The sequence below is a fragment of the Ceratosolen solmsi genome, unplaced genomic scaffold (genome assembly GCF_000503995.2).
Source record: "Ceratosolen solmsi marchali unplaced genomic scaffold, CerSol_1.0 scaffold14, whole genome shotgun sequence".
NCBI lineage: Eukaryota > Metazoa > Arthropoda > Insecta > Hymenoptera > Agaonidae > Ceratosolen > Ceratosolen solmsi.
Window position 1 is genome coordinate 3,840,685 of NW_011948420.1, and position 16,639 is coordinate 3,857,323.

The following is a 16,639-nucleotide window of genomic DNA, read 5'->3' on the forward strand; positions in this document are numbered from 1 at the left end:
CTTATTAAATGTGACGTTATGTCAGTATAATTAAAGCCAAAGGTAACTGATGGCGCACAATAATGTACACTATCTATATGGAAAATTTTTTTTTTTTTTTTTTTTTATTTTTAAGAGGCTATTAATTGTTATTATAAAGAATCCCACGACTATTCGGGCCCACGTACATAACAATCCAAGCATTTGAGCGAAAAAATCGTGTAGGAGTTAAAAAAGGTTCTCGATGAAAACCATATTAACTGTTTACACGTCTGTTCCTTACGAGACTTATTCTGCCAGTAGTTTACAAACAAATACAAGCAAAATAAAGTAAAGCGTGCGTGTTCGAATCCATTCGGGCAGCGATCGGTGCATCTCTCTTTCTCGAATCTATTCTCTTTAGCGTGGCTAAGCGTCGCGATGGAATTCCAAACCGGACGAAAGCCCGTGTTGCGCGCTAGGTGCGAGAGGTGGAGCGAAAAAAAAATACGACGAAGAGGAAGAGAGAACGGTCGAAAGGAGAAAAACAACGTCGGCTCTCTCCCGCGGGAACAATGGCAGCGCCCAAAGCAATGCTACCATAGCCACGGTAGCCGAAGCTTTTAAGGACGCACGGTCATGGGACGGGGGTGGGTGGGGGCCCTTCTCTACGATCCTTTCGGTGCGGCTTTGAAACACACCTGAGAGAGGAAGCAGACTATCGTGAACTCGCGGTCCCGGCGAATTCGCATATTCAAATAGGACCCACGGGAACCCTTTAGCTGTGCATTGATTTTGCGGCGAGGGAGGCCCGGAGGAAAAAGATTTCCTCCTCTCTCGCTACGGCCATTCTCACGTGAGGAGGGCCTTCGGCTCTCGATAATACGAGGGAATCAAAGGTAAAAAGGGGGAAAAGAAATGCCGATTGGCGAGAGATGCTTCTCGAGGGGACGAACGCCATTGCCCCTCGCGCTATTTCATTGTCGCTTGAGTCTCGTCGTGCGCGGACTGATCCGCCTTGATTATGGCTGAGGCTACACCTTTATCCGCCTCTCCGCGCATTACAAAATTAATAGGCTGTACATTTGAAAATTCGAGATCCAACCTGAGAAGAGCACCATATTATATATTATAAAGAGCGAATGACAATGCGCGCTGGTAAGGATGATTTACGCATTTAAAGCGGTTTGTCCTAGCCCGATTTCGGTCAATAAAAATAATCATTCGCCTTGACTTTTTTAATCGTATTACAAAACAGGGTCGAGCGTAGCTTATCTCGAAGCGCTTCGAAAATATTTGAACGATCGTCGGAGAAATAATTCGCCAATTCGTCGTGGGGACAACAACGCGAATGCCCGAGACTCGTCAATGGGGCGTGCGAACCTACCATTACTTACAAGTGATTTCCAATATAATTAACTTTTTCCATTTAGAGCCCCGAGCGGCCTCCTTCCGCACTTTCTAAATCATAATCGGGTGTATCTATCTACTTAACGGTTCCTCCACAAAATTAAAAAGACAATCGAGGAACGCCTACAAAATCGAAATTCGCGCGAGGGCTTAGATGGATCGATTGGTCGGAGCGAGAGCGCAGCACACGCACTTATGTTCGAGATCGCCTCCGCCTCTCCGACCCCTCCCGCCCTCCGTCAAGCAATATCGGATGACGTGACCCCGAAGAATTTGACGCTTATGCGGCGACTGGGATGGGCCGGCTACCGGCGAGGGTTCCCCAGAGTTAATCCGAGCCATATACGCGAGCTATTACCGTTAATTATATTTTCGCAGAGCGCGAGGCTTTTTCGAGGGGTTGCGCATACGTGCCAAGCGAGCGAGCGAGAGCTACAGACTGAGAGAGAGAGAGAGAGAGAGAGAGAGAGAGAGAGAGAGAGAGACAGACAGAGAGAGAGACAGAGATAGAGAGAGAGAGAGAAGATCGCACAAGCCCCGCGTGCGCGTGGGTAGTAGGGAGCGCTAGTATAGACATGCGCGCCCACATGTTTATCCTCGCGCACACACGTGCGCGAGCAATATGCCTCGTCCCGTCTTCTTCATTCTAACTCACCTTCCTTAGCCTCGGAGCCGCAACACTAGAGGGGCTGAATTAAATTGGCACCAATTACCAGCAAAAAACCCTCCTCCTATCCTCCCTTTCTTTTCCAGCTCCTCTCACTTCACGCTACTCTTCGTGCACTGCCTGAATTTTTTTTCCTTTACTTTTCGATACCTTGCGCTGACTCGAGACAAAACCCGTCGTACGCACGGACATAGCCGGCCGATTCAAGCAATTTCCTAGCCGTATGTTTTACCACTATTCGCGCTTTCCTCTTCGATCATGCTTTACTTCATTTTTCCAATTTTCTATCTAACGACGAGAGATTGCACATGTACCGATTCTGCAACGCGTAACAACATCGTTCGATTGACGTGTTTGCACATTTTCGTAAGCCGAGAGTTTCGTCGTTACTCGGACTACCGATCAACAACAATTCTAAAACCTACTTAACTTTCTTCTCTCATCATTATCACAATTATCAGCAATTATATCAATGACTGCCGTAATCAACACAGATCAACACCGTAACAACAAGGCCCAACCACAATAATACCACAATAAACAAAGAGCCAGATGAGCGAAGGGCCCAACCCATACCTTTGTACGCGGAACACCATGAGTTTTCATAATACATTGATAATGGTGCGCGAACGAGGCGTTACCCGCTGTCCCAGCTGACGTTCCTCGTAAATGGCAGGAGTTCGCAACCAGCGTGGACTTATCGCAACCTTGCCACCGACTCGCAAGTAGCAATCTAGGGCCTCCCTCTCGTTGATCGCTCTTTTGCAGTCGTTCATCCTCTTGTTCCCCAGTGTCAATAGGGCGGTAATAGTACATCTTCCCCTTGCTTATTTATTAAGTAATCGCTGGCGAATTATTGTTATTTCTTTTTTTTCCACAGAGGTTCTACCGGCACTTTTCTCAGTTGATTCCCGGCAGACGTTTCCTACCTTCATTCTCCTTACATTTTCGAGAAGCAGTTTCGCTCTACCGCATAACTCATATGATTTGTGCGTCATTAAAGCAGCGCGGACAAGATTGGCCGTGATGGAAGCGAGTAGATTGGTGGGCCTTGGATTAGGGGGGAGTGGGCCGATGTATGAAAATGGTCAATCGTTTCATTCGATTTTATTCTTTTATGGTTGCGGTTTCTGGTTATTCATTTGCAAATAAATTATATATTTTCAACGAAAATGGTTTGTTGAATTAAATAGGAGCTTAATAAGTAACAAATGGTGACTGCTGCAATATTCATTAAATGATTTGCTGTAAAATTCTATTTTTGGCTATCGCTTTCATGAAATAAAAAATATTATTTTTGCTGGAAAATAAATAAAATCTAAGTAATAATAAAGCTCCGGACAATTTTGATAATACCACTGTGAACTAACCTTTTCTATAAATATTTTCCTTTCTAAAACATAACATCAAACTATCGATAAAATTTGGTATTTTGAAATGTTACGAATTATCGAAAAATTTAAATTAATGCTATTATATATTAATGTAATTCAATTTATCTTAAAAATAATTATAATGTTCAATATGTAAAACTCAAGTGTATATTTGCATTCGCAAGCGTTAATACACTCGTTCTTAATTCAAGAACTTATAGAAGTATAATTAAAAAAAGAAACAATGATACGTACCTTTACTCTATATTTAAAAAAAAAACGGGAAAAAGCGGGGGGGGGGGGCGAGATTATATATGAAAGCGTTATTCCTCGAAGACAATGTATTTATACGCGTTATATTCGCTTTCGAAAATAGAGAATAAAGTGTAGCGTCTGCCGATCTATTTCGGTGAAGCTCCAGCGCAAAGCGATGTAAAAAGAAAAAGTTAGAACGAAGAGAGATTGAGAGATTGAGAGATTGAGAGAGAGAGAGAGAGAGGGAGAGAGATTGAGAGAGAGAGAGAGAGAGAGAGAGAGATAGAAGGAGATATTACAGAAACAATTCGTAATTTTCCACAATCCATTCGCTAGATGAAATCATTTTTCCAAGGAGCTACGCTTCTCGCGAGAAGCACACGACAAACGCGACTACATACGTACACCTTGACAACGCACCGACACGCGCTCCTACTAACATACTCACGAATATGAGGAGGGAGAGGGCAAAGAAGCGAGAAGTGCGGCAATAATCACCGGTGTGTACAAAGCGCGACGAAGTAGTTGCACATGCTTCGCATTTACGAAAGCAAGAAGGAAAAAAATTAAACTGTCGAGGATGGAGAGAGAGAGAGAGAGAGAGAGAGAGAGAGGCAAGGAGAGCGTGCGTATGTGCGTATGTTTGCATGCGTGCGCACGTGTGAAGTCGAGGCTTCGATATACAAATGGGCGGGTATACCGAGCCGAGGAATACCGCACTTGGTTCCAATTGGCCGAGGGTGTCGTTATACTTATCGCATTTCTCGCGCACGCTTTCCTGTATGTATAGGTCCGTATCATTGTATGGGTGCGCGCACGCGCGTACGAAAGACGAAATCTACGTGATCCAAGCAATTTGCTTACGTAATTCGCGATAGTACCTTAATACTCTGACTTAACTTTGACTTAATTTTTAAATAAAATGAACAGTGATTTTCATTTATATATTTTCAGCTTCCGTTACGACGATATCAACTGGGTCGAACGACTGCCGATCTCCGATGATTTGCTAATGGCTTATGCTAGTACTGCATCGCGATATGCCGCAATATTATCGTGTTTATGTTAATGTAAATTCCAGCTCTATACGCATGCTAAATATCCTACAACTCCTCATCCCAGAAATATTACAATGAATATTAAACATACGCTGAATAGTTTTCGTTAAACATTCTGATCACTGTCGCAACACAAGACCAACAAATTTATACACATAAAAATAGAATATTAATTTTACTTAAACAAAAAATAAAAAGAAAAGGAAAAAAAATTACTATTAAAATGTTCTTTGGATTTTATTCATTGACAGAGAAGAATTTTTCTGAGAATTAACTGAAATAGTTTTGTACGAATTATTAAAATTTAATATCAATTTTTATTTATGACTCGCATTATTGTTACAATAAAATAAGTAAGCAACGTAAGCTTGAAGGAATGCCATCGGTTGATAAGGTACAAGAACAAGAACGGTACACGGCTGTGAATACATGCAGCTTTTTCAAACACATTACGAAATTTTATTGAAAATGCTTGTTCAAGTACTATTGTCAACCGTTAATTATTATTGTTTTTAAAGAGAACAAAAAATGGAAGACAAAAAATGAAAGCAAAATTATAAATACTTAATTTTGTAAATGATTCTATAAGTACTCGTTTTCTTGGTTTTGATAGTAAGATATATTATATATATATATATATATATATATATTCATTAAAGTTGCAACTGATTGCGATTTTTTAATACTTATTATAAATATTCATTTCAGAAGATTTATATCACGATAGTGATGAATTGAAAAATGCAATAATAGTTATAAATACAAATCTCTAATAAATAGCAAAAGGTACTCTATCTTTGAACAGTAGTTTCATATGTTGCCAACATTGTACATACGAGCATTTTATAATTTATGGAGTTGTCAGTTTGTCGTTTAAACTAAAGACCGACTCTACAAATTATCGCCAGACATTATTATCCACCAAAGTATCGCGACTTGTAATAATATGGAAAGATACGCTGTGAGATGTTTATAATTGCTAATAAGTTCTTTTTCCCTTGACCCGTACTTCTCAAGATCGACCTCCGGTTAAGATCAATCTGAGCGCCTTTACATCAGAAGATCGATTATCTACCTACAGCTTTGTATGTAGAAACCAAAATTAGTGGCAATAATGCGTAAGTATGCTACTTTGTCGAGGGGGAGAGTTTGGCTCGGATATTTCTAAAAATATTTGCGAGGCATAACCAACGACACGCTCGACAGCGAATTCTCTGAGTGTCAGGAGTCGAAACGCGAAAGAGATAGGTAAAAAGAGGTATATATATATATATATATATATATATATATATATATATAGAGAGAGAGAGAGAGAGAGAGAGAGAGAGAGTGTGTGTGTGTGTGTGTCACGAGGATTATGGGATGGGGAGAGGACATATAATAGGGAAGAGGTGTATCGAGAATACGCGAGATCTCGATATCGCTTTAATTTGAAGTTTTGCGCTCTGTCGAGTCGCTCGCGTAGAATACTTTCGGGGGAATTTGAAAACGTTTCGAAAGAGAGACGAATCGAATTTACAACAGTCTGAACGTCCACTTTATTATTAATGCTTGGCTCGTGTGGCTCCTCCTCCTTTAATAATTTGTATTTTTGTGCGCACCCAGTTAATGTAAACGAAATAGAGAGGGAAAAAAATAGTGGAAAAGTTGAAAACCCCGATTAATTATAGCCGGGGTTATTTTTGCGCGTTCCCTTTCTAATTATAAAACTGTTTCTTAAAACCAATAGACCGAAACATTTAATTAGCTAATTTCCAACCAAAGTCGTGAAATTAATAGTAAAGATTCGAATTCAACGAGAAAAAAGCTGCAGAACTGACAAAGACTTTGACATTTGTCAAGATTAAAAAATTGTCGCTTCTACTACGGGATCGTTCATCACTGTTACTCATTCGCTTATCTCGCTATTATTACATTCTTATTATAGGTACTCTAGAATCCTCAAAGTCAGCTAATCTAATAAAATATGTCCCCCCCCCCCCCCGGACAAACTAAATTCTTCCCGAAATTTTTAGCTTACTCTGTAATAGCATAAAATATGCCATTTCCATTGCCCGGACAAATGAATCAAATTCACACGTTCGTAGCTTTTGATTTATCGAATTATTATAGCAGTAGCGTGCTTTCACCTCTATGTAATTTATTCAGAATAGAATTCCTCGGTCACGCCAACGAATGGATCTTAACGTGGGTAATCTCTCTCGTGCTGGGATTTTTAAAACTTTTACACGAAGCGCGAGGAGGAAAATTGCATTATCGTACCACAGACGAGAAATGACGGGTCCCGGCAAAATAGGCCACTCCTCGACTTCGATAACGGGACCTCGAAATGGTCGCGCAACTCGATGTAATGCAAATGGGGCTCCATATTCGGGTGCGTCATCGACTGAGGCGCGCAATATTGGCGAAGGCAGCGAGCGAAGAGCGAAAAGGGTTGAAGGCACGGGAGAGTATCGGCCAAAGCTCACCTTCGCGACGATTCGTCGTTGGCCGCGAGGGTGACTTACTGGTGGAAAGGAAAAGTGGCCCCGTTACAAGTTTTACTGCAGTTTTGCGGCTCACGGGGCCACCGCCGCCATATTCGGGGGCGAGCGAGACGCGCACAATTGAATTTAAATATTCAATTATGCGATGTGTAAATGAAATAGAAGCCTTATGCAAATGACAACACGCTAAGGGCTGTTGCAAATTTAAAGGGTTAAATATTTATTAGCTAAGGGGTTAACCGAGATTTATGGCAAGAGGCGCAAACTACCTTCCCCCATCTCTCTCACTCATTCTCTCTTTTCCTCCTTTACTTTCACCCTCCTCTCACCCCCCGCCCCCCTTGCCATCAGTCTCGCTGTAACTATTCATCTTGCTATCAGCCTATCTCTTCGCGCATTTATCTCGCTCTCTGCATATATTCTGTCATTTACTTTCGGTTTCTCATTTTTACGAAACCCTACGAATGCGCAAGCCGTATCACGTGTAACGCTCTCCCCATCCCCCCTCCACACCTATCCAACTCCTTACAGAAAAATTTTGTTTCCAAACTGCAGCCCATGTATTATTATACTAACCTTGTCGATAGCATCGACAAACGCACACTCGAGACAAAGAGAAACTTATACCCATTCGAATACTCGTTTTCAACCACCGACGCTGTTGTTACTATTGCTGCTGATGCTGCTGATGCTGCTGATGCTGCTGATGCTGGTGCCGCTGCCACCGTCGCCACAGCCTCCGCTGCTGCTGCTGCTGCCGCTGCTGCCAATACCGATGCCTTCGAATAACCAAATTCTCCCGTTTCCTTCGTGTAGTCTCGAGAAAGCTCGCCATCGTGACAGCTCGATTATTTTTAAAAGTATAGTGCGCGCTGCTTACTTTCTTGATTTGAGAGAAGAGTAACGGAAGGCATGAGACGAGCGTTGTAAGCGCTCTTATGTAAACAATCATGTATGAGGATGAAGATTTTTGTTAAACGGTGTGTATAAGAGATTGAGAACGCATCAAATAAATAATAAGTCAGTGATATTCATTTTAACTCAACAAGGCTAACATTTATTTATAATTAAAATACGTTGATTGAGACAATAATTTGAACAGTATTCATTATCGGTAATATATTATATCGTTATAATGCTAATCGTATACAATGTGCGGGTGTGTAGTTTCCTTTTATTATCCTCCGAATCCAGCCTTAAATCTACAGCCAAAAGAATTCCGTTCATTTTTATCTCGTAATAATAATTTTTTTTTCTTTGTTACTTTTATGAATATTGACACACATACATTGACGATGTCTGTCGTTAAGAAGACACGTGCCGCTGTCAGTGCGCGCATTTGTATAAGAGACTCGATTTATATTTTATTAAAGTGTACACAATAAACGCATCTCGTAAGTACACCGAAGATCCTGAACTTTCGCTTAGTATTCGCTTCAGCAGACCGTTTAAGCAGGCGTAAGTACTCGCGCGGATTTCCTTCTCCTACACTTGATCGTTGATTTGTTTCGTCTAATATCGTGACACTACCGCGAGCAACACATGGGCGTTAAAAAAACGCCCCTTCAAAACCCGAATAAACGCGGGTGCTCACGCCTGTTCTCCAAGGCTGCCATTATATACAAATACATATATACAATATATGTAAAATCCGTCGACCTGGTCTGTACATCAATAACAAAATCGTATAGTATGAACGCGACAAGAAAAGAAGAAAAAATTCTGCGTCTCTTCTGCATATATGTGCATCAAGATTTAACAAATGCGAACAAACAATCACTAGAATAAACAAAGAACATTTAAGAAATCGCATAGTGCTGCATAATAGTAAATTCAACACGACATCAACAAATGCATTATCCGACGGACGTATGAACCAGTTACATGTGAAATATTTATACGTATATGTATATTGTGTGCGCGCGCGCGTGTGTGTTTCTCTCTCTGTATGTGTGTGTGTGTGTGTGCGTGTGTGTGTGCTCCCGATGTTCATGTGTGCACATGTATGTTGTACACCATTTATATTTATGTATATGTATATGTACACAGCGCGCGTGTAGTATTGAAATGAACCAACTCGTTCGTCTAGCATTACAAAATGAAAAATTATGGAAATACAGTGCGCGCGACGAGACGAACGAACTGACAAAAATGAAAACTATACTATAATAAGAAATCGCAATCGACCTATTTTTTTCATTAGTATCTTCGTTTTTCCCTCGACCAACCACGATGTCAATTTAAACGAGCCTCGTCGACTTTCAATTAATTAAGTACAGTCATAGCGGACCGTCGCACCCACTGCAAACTCTATGGCACTAAGTATTCACGTAATTACTCTAATATATCCGTCCATCTCGCGGCGCGAAACTTTAAGAATATTTATGTATATATGTATAAAATGTGTATTCGAAGGATTTAAAAGACAAATGAATTCTTTCGCGCCTACAAGCGTCACAGTATCAATGCACCGCAGGAGTTGTCGAAAAAAATGACAAGAGAACTCTGTTCATCCTACGCGCCTGTCCCTTAAGACTTGCTGCATTTATAAAAGAAACTTCTCGCAAACTCAAACTTAACCATCAAAATCTACATATAAAAAAATTTAATCAATTGTGTTCGACTATTCTTTTACTTCAACTTCATTTTCCCTTTTCTTCAAAAAAAGAAAAAAAAACGTCAAAACATCACGTATAATATGTCACATCCCACAATCCTTAACTAACACCTCGCTCTTTCGAGTCTCATCGCACTCGCACAAACAATGCCTTATGGAAGTATATAATAATAATATTAATAATAATAATAATAATAATAATAATAATAATAATAATAATAATAATAATAATAATAAAACTGACTCGCTTGAAGTAAAACAATATATAAGATGTTAACATATGCTTATTTATCATTGCAGCTTCGTATTGAAATATCTCATCAGATATTTCGGTATGGATTATATTTATTACTAAATTCTCTGGTGCTGATGTTGCAAAGCCGAGAAATGATTTTCTCGGCCCTAGGCTCGGCACTCGTAACTAGAGTTCCAACCTGCAAGAGCCAAGTATCCATCTACCAACTCCGTACTTATTCATTAAATTCTCACCAAAGCGATGATTGCAAACATCACTTTTTCATTTAATCTCGGATGCCAGGTTACACTATTGAATTTTACTTATACACATGCGACCTTCTTTGTCTAATCTTAAGTGTATGTCGAAAAAACAACCGTTCTCTCCCACAATTTTTCATCGTTATTAATGAGTCATTTTTTAATATACTATCTGTCGCATGTACAAGGCAGCGCCAAATAATCTCACTTAATCACTCTCTATGTATTATGCGACCCTTAGTTATATTTCAATACACATTCACCGTTCATACGGTTCGATGAATAAGTTCTCCGGCGAGCATATTGTATAAGCGAATAATACTTATGTAGGCAAATTTGCCTATGAGTATGCGTGCACATGCGACGGCAAAAGTTCGCCCGGGCGCGCAAACGCGCGCGTCCCCCCATGAAAGTTTAAATAAAGGTGAAAAATTGTATATCTTTGTAAAGATTATACGTCATAAGTATTAATCAGATCTCGGTATCTATGGTGGGCGCGCATTCGCGCACGCACACGCACACTCACACATAAATACGCTCTCATCTTACGAGAGTTAAACTCTTTATATTCCAAACTGCTTCTGTACGCAGGAGAGCGTCCCAAAGGAAGCAGAATTATGCTTGGCATCCGAGTTTTGTTGCTTCGTCATCATATATAATGTCAAAATCGTTTTAATTTAGAAGCAATGCTTATTGATTTATTGATTTTCTTTTTATAATATTAATGGGGTAAGTACGGGGGTTGGGGGATGGACCTCGCGCGCCCTGCCGGCCAGGATTTTTTACCTCACACAACTCCCTAGTTACGAGTACCGACGCCTAGTCTTGTTTAACATTTGTCTTAACCTTCAAGGTATTTTCTCATTTGACAATGAAATGAAAAGTATTCGTTTACTTTGTCCTTAATTAATTTGGCAGTTCTCTCTCTTATACATGTTACACATTATTTATATCACGTAATCATTTATGACGATTTCGATACAGAATATCGCGCATGCCAGCCCGTTACTTTTTCCTGAAATACACATCCCTTTTCTCATATGAAAATAATGAATAACTCGTGTTACCTAGCAAGTGTCCTATGAAGAAAACGAGCGTTACTCGTTACACGGCATACCGCACACAATTCCCTTAACTTGCCCTTAATCGAAATCCCATATGTCTGTCCGTTAGATTAGCGATATTAAAAGCGCCACGCACGAAAGACGAATCACATCTACACGCGCTTATTATACATTGAATATCGAAGAGATGAATTTAATTAAAATTTTCCAATCCAGCAGTTTTATATGCCTGTCATAATTGTACAGTTGCGTTTTGCTATTATTTTCTGGTCGTTCTGGTTATCTCTTCTCCCAATTTCATTTGTTTTCGATTATGGTAACCTAATCACTAATACTTTATAAACTAGTTGAGCCTAAAATCTCTTGCACACGATGCTTCTACGTACAAAAAAAAAACATTTTCGCGCGCTTTTACTTACTTTCCTCTTATATAATCATTTAAAAATAGACACAAATTTATTTGTGACGTTAGACTTATTAATTAATTACGTATATTCCTGATCACGATTAAGATTCGACAAATGTGTACGTACACGTAACATTTGCTTTAACGGGCGTGCGTTCGCTTGAACCCGAAGCTTCGGTCGCGGACACGACTCTGTCAATATTGCCGTCAAACTGTGTAAAATATTAAACGAAACTTCATCTTATCGTCACGTTCGTAAAATAATTTCACGAAATTCGTGGGAATAAGAGAGAACGAAACATAACGTGAGGAACGTTGAGATCGGACGTATGCTCTGTTTTACGTATTATGTAAGATGCGCGATGATTTTGCGCCTTCCAAAGACAATTTTATCGAATGATATATCTAAAGGTGGGCAGTACAACGTTAAAAATAAAGTGCAACTTGGCGATTAATAAATTAAGTGTTAAGTCGAAATGGAGACTTCAAAGTGAACGTAGTCAAAGGTTGGATAGAAATGTATTTTAAAGCATTATAAAAAACGAGAGTGAAAAGTTGCCTTCGGAAAACGTAAGAAAAACGCATTTATATTTCCTAACATTGACCTGCTAAATTTTCTAATGTATTGAAATAGAATCGCGCGCCTACCTAATGGCCTTTTTTTTACAAAAATAATGAAAAGAATGAAAGAGTTTAATGTTCAGTATCGCTTCACGATAAGCGTTCTCCCCTTCGTCGCTTACGTCGTACCGGCATGCCCTTCCACCCTCTATTCTTAATCCGCCAAGGTCACGCGCCAGATATTACAGACAGTATCGATGCTGTCGAAGAAAGCTCGTGTAAGACCGATGACCCCAGGTCAACTCTATATCGCGAAATATCCACCCTCCGACATTGCTCGAATGTTGCAATTCCATCGTGGACTTGCTTTGACATAAAGAAAGGTCGCGAGATCATGGGCGCGTGACCTTGAGGGTTGAAATGATAGGTAATAAAGCATTAGGTGTCACACGCATGCGCGCACGGGGTAAACGATGAAGGATGATCGTCTATTGAGAAAAAGCGTGCGGACAGGGACAGAGGAGCGATAAACGTCAACAATCAATTAGAGCTGCATAGGTACGGAGATAAAAAGAGAAATGGTACGTGAAAGCAAAACAAATTCTTTTAAGTTTATTGAGACAACGTTACAAACAGATGAGTAGAGAAAGTAAACGGAGTGAATAAGTGCAAGTGTCAGTCTAAGAGGTTTCAAAGGTAACAACAGTGCAACATCGAGCTGTATTTTGATAAGGAATACGCCAATCGAAGTGCGCGATGACAAATCGATTGCTATCGATCTCAGCGCCTCCTACTCCTTTTGGCTTTTCCACGTTACTCGCACTACGGAAATGAGAAGTAAGAAGATAAGCCACGCGATTACGCAAATAAGTACGTAAACACGAGTCGAATGTCTAGTATAATACAAAATGGGCGATGCTTGCACATCCGTGAAAGGGCGGATCGATCGAATGCGGATCGATGCACCGAGGCGCGCGAGCGAACGCCCGTAACATTAGCGCTACATCAACAGAATGCACAATAGTAGCGAGCGCGCTTTCAGTCTTGAACAACGAATGGCCGTTAGAGAGTCGCGGCGACACGAAGAGATGCGAAATGATAAGAGAGAACAAAGCTGAGCCGAGTGGTATTGAGTTTAATAGCTGAGGATAAGAAGACTAGAGGCTGCTGCTGCTGCCGCTCAACGCTCGCTCCGTCCGTGTGGTTGCGCGCGGCTCTCGGGCCCCCAGGCCCCATCCTCCTCCTCCTCCTCCACCTTCTCCTGATCCTCCTCATACTCCTTATCCTCCTTATCCTCCTCATTCTCCTCATCCTCATTTTCCTCATTCTCCTCGTCATACTAATCATACTACTCATACTCCTCATACTCCTCTATACTCCCCTATACTCGCCATACTACTCATAATCCTCATACTCCTCATACTCCTCATACTCCTCCTCATCATCATCATCATCATCATCATCATCATCATCATCATCCTCCTCCTCCTCCTCCTTCTCCTCCTCCTCCTCCTTCTCTCAGTCCCCCGGGTGGAGCCCCGCGACGTCGATAAGTTCGGCGCGATGATACCCACGACCCCGCGATTACGAGCACGGATAGATGGCCGAGTGATAGGCGGCGAGGGCGGCGTGCGCGTGCGCCGGGGGCGCGGACGCGGCTACCGCGTGCGGTGAGCTCGCCATCGCGGCTGCCATCATCATCTGCTGGTGCGTACGCTTTAGGGAGTTGGGAGTTGTGGCGGCGCTACTCGGGGTCGTAACAGTGGTAGTGTTGTTGTTATTGTTATTGTTGCCGTTGTTGTTATTGTTGTTGCTGCTGCCGCTGCTGCTGCCGCTGCCACCACCGCCGCTGCTACTGCCGCCGGTGCTGCCGCCGCCGTTATTGTTGTTGCTGCAGCCGATGCCGTTGTTACTGCCGGCACCGCTAACGTTACCATTGTTGCTGTTACCGACGTTATTGCTGACGCCGTTGCCGCTGACGTTGGTGACGTTGACGCAGCTATTATTGTTACCGTTGCTGGGGCCGTTCGTTTGCGGCGACGGCTGTGGGGCCGTTTGGCTTTGGCTTTGGTTGCTCAGTTGCAAGGGGCTTGCGGTACTGCCTAGGGCGGCGTGGTGGTGATTGTGGTGGTGGTGATTGTGATGGTGGTGGGGGGTTATCGCGTCGTGCGGATAATAAGACGATGAGGTGGGCGAGGTACTCACGACGTCCGGCGTGCTGGCCCCGTCGGTATGGCTGGTGCTGTCGGCGGTGCTCCGGGGTCCGCCCCCGTCGAGGCCGTTGCCGAGCTCCGGGGGCTTCGTGCTCTCCCGGTCGTCGATTACGAGGTCGATCGGCATTTTGCCCTTTAGGCAGCTGATGTACCGATGGCAGAAGTTGTCGCAAAGCTCGTGCACCTGGAACAGATAAGCGTTTTTAATGTTAATGTGGGTTACGACTTCAACTTACGACTTAGCCTAGGACTCCCGCGGTACTTGTCGGCCCCTTTTCCTTCCACCTCGACGTAGGCCGCACCCCCGAAAGGGGCTTCGGCCGAAAGCGCCGGGTCAGATCGGATCGACGGCTCTTGCGCGCCCGGGACAAACGCGAGACCGACGACATTTTTATGATCGGAGACGGGGGGAGCTTTTTACTTGGACTCCCTACTTCGGCGAACGGTTCTCGCTCCTCGTAAGAGTCATTCTCTCCGTATAGTCGCGATTGTCATTCGAATTTTAGGCCTGACGGTGTATCTATACAACCGACTGACTCGTTCGGTGCTCGTTGGTTAGCGCTGCTGCCCTTCTCGCTCGGCTGAAACGACGGGACGCAAAAAATCGGGAGAGAAAGAGAGAAGCTAGAGGGACCTGGAGAAAAGACGTAAAGGAGAAGAGGAGCTGGAGCGCTGCATCAATAGCCGCAGCAACAACAGCAGCAGCAACAGAGGAAAGAGATGCGAAGAGAACTGAGGAGAGGAGGTCTGACCGGTGTCCAGCCGACCAGAATGTTATGTATGCAAATGAGGGCTGACAGGCCTATGGGATAGCCCCTTCTTTCCCTGCGCCTTTCCCTTAGACCAGTTCTTGCGTCTCTTTTTCTTCACCTCTCCTCATCTCGACTGCTCCTCCATTCTCTCACTCCCTCTCTCTCTCTCTCGGTTCATTTTTTAACTTTCTCTCTGACTTTCTCGCTCCATCTTTGAACACGAGCCCACATACATCGATTCTCCCTTCACCCACCCCGCTCACTCTACCTATTCGGCGGACGCTACATCGTCGCAACTTTCGGATCGATTTAGAAAAATATATTATATAAGCAAAAACAAATAAAAATCGTTATCTTGTTATATGTAAATCGGTGAACGAGCTGGTCAGAGCCGGCGTTATTATGATCGCGTTTACCTCCTTTATTTTCCCTATCTTTCCTGCCCCCTCCCCCCTCCTCAATCCTGTGATTCCTATATTCATCGAGTCTCGTATTTACGCGCGCACACATGCAAAAGCATGCGTGCTTATACACGCTGGTTCAATGTCGCTTTATACGCCTGTAGCCATTATATATTTGCATGCAATAGGGCAAACCGAGCCATTTTGAGGCGCTGACCAATAACGTCCGTCTTTCACTCGCTACCTCTTTCTTCCTCCTACCCTTTTATTTCTATTTACTCTCTCCTATGCAAGTATGTTCGCGGCTGTTACGGCCGCGACTACGGAGGAAAATAATTGCGCTTTTCCATACCGCAAGACCAGATCATAGTCTTGAATTGCGCATAAAGAATTCAGAGTGTGCCTTTACACTTGTGCCGGGATGTACGGGAGGAACTTGTTGAAGCTTCGGATAAACATCTTGTGTATGTACGAGACCTGGCTTCCATGTTCTTTGTACTCTCAGTAAATTTTTTACGAGTCCCTACGGCCGATGCGAGAGTAGAATGCAATTATTTGAATACAGTGATCCACCTGTGCGTAATGAAATATTTCACCTGGCGATGCTATTAAAGCATAACCGACAAAAGGTAAAAGTAAGGATGTCAATGGACGACGAAACTGCGAACGAAAAAAGCCCCCCCCCCCGCCCCGGGCTTACTATTCAATTTGGTTACATAAATTTAAAAAAGTAAATCTTAAGAATTCTCGAATATTTTTGTAGCATGAGATTATAAAGTTGACAATGTATCGACGGGGGGAAATGTATTAAGCAGGATTCCCAAGTTAGAATACTCGTTCGTCTTTGATAAAGGAATTTACGAGGAGAGCGCAATCGCGACGTCGTTAGTGTTCTGCAGACGGTTACGAGAATTCGGGGACAT

General features: G+C 42.5%; 1 protein-coding gene across 3 annotated transcripts in view; it reads right to left on the reverse strand.

The window, feature by feature from the left end:
- hth (Meis homeobox homothorax) overlaps window positions 1-16,639 on the reverse strand; it is a 517,031-nt gene that overhangs the window by 443,754 nt on the left and 56,638 nt on the right. For all 3 annotated transcript variants that reach the window (XM_011498002.1, XM_011498003.1, XM_011498001.1), the window contains exon 6: window positions 14,556-14,747. In XM_011498002.1, the coding sequence (XP_011496304.1) occupies window positions 14,556-14,747 (192 nt within the window). The remainder of the gene's footprint in view (window positions 1-14,555; window positions 14,748-16,639) is intronic.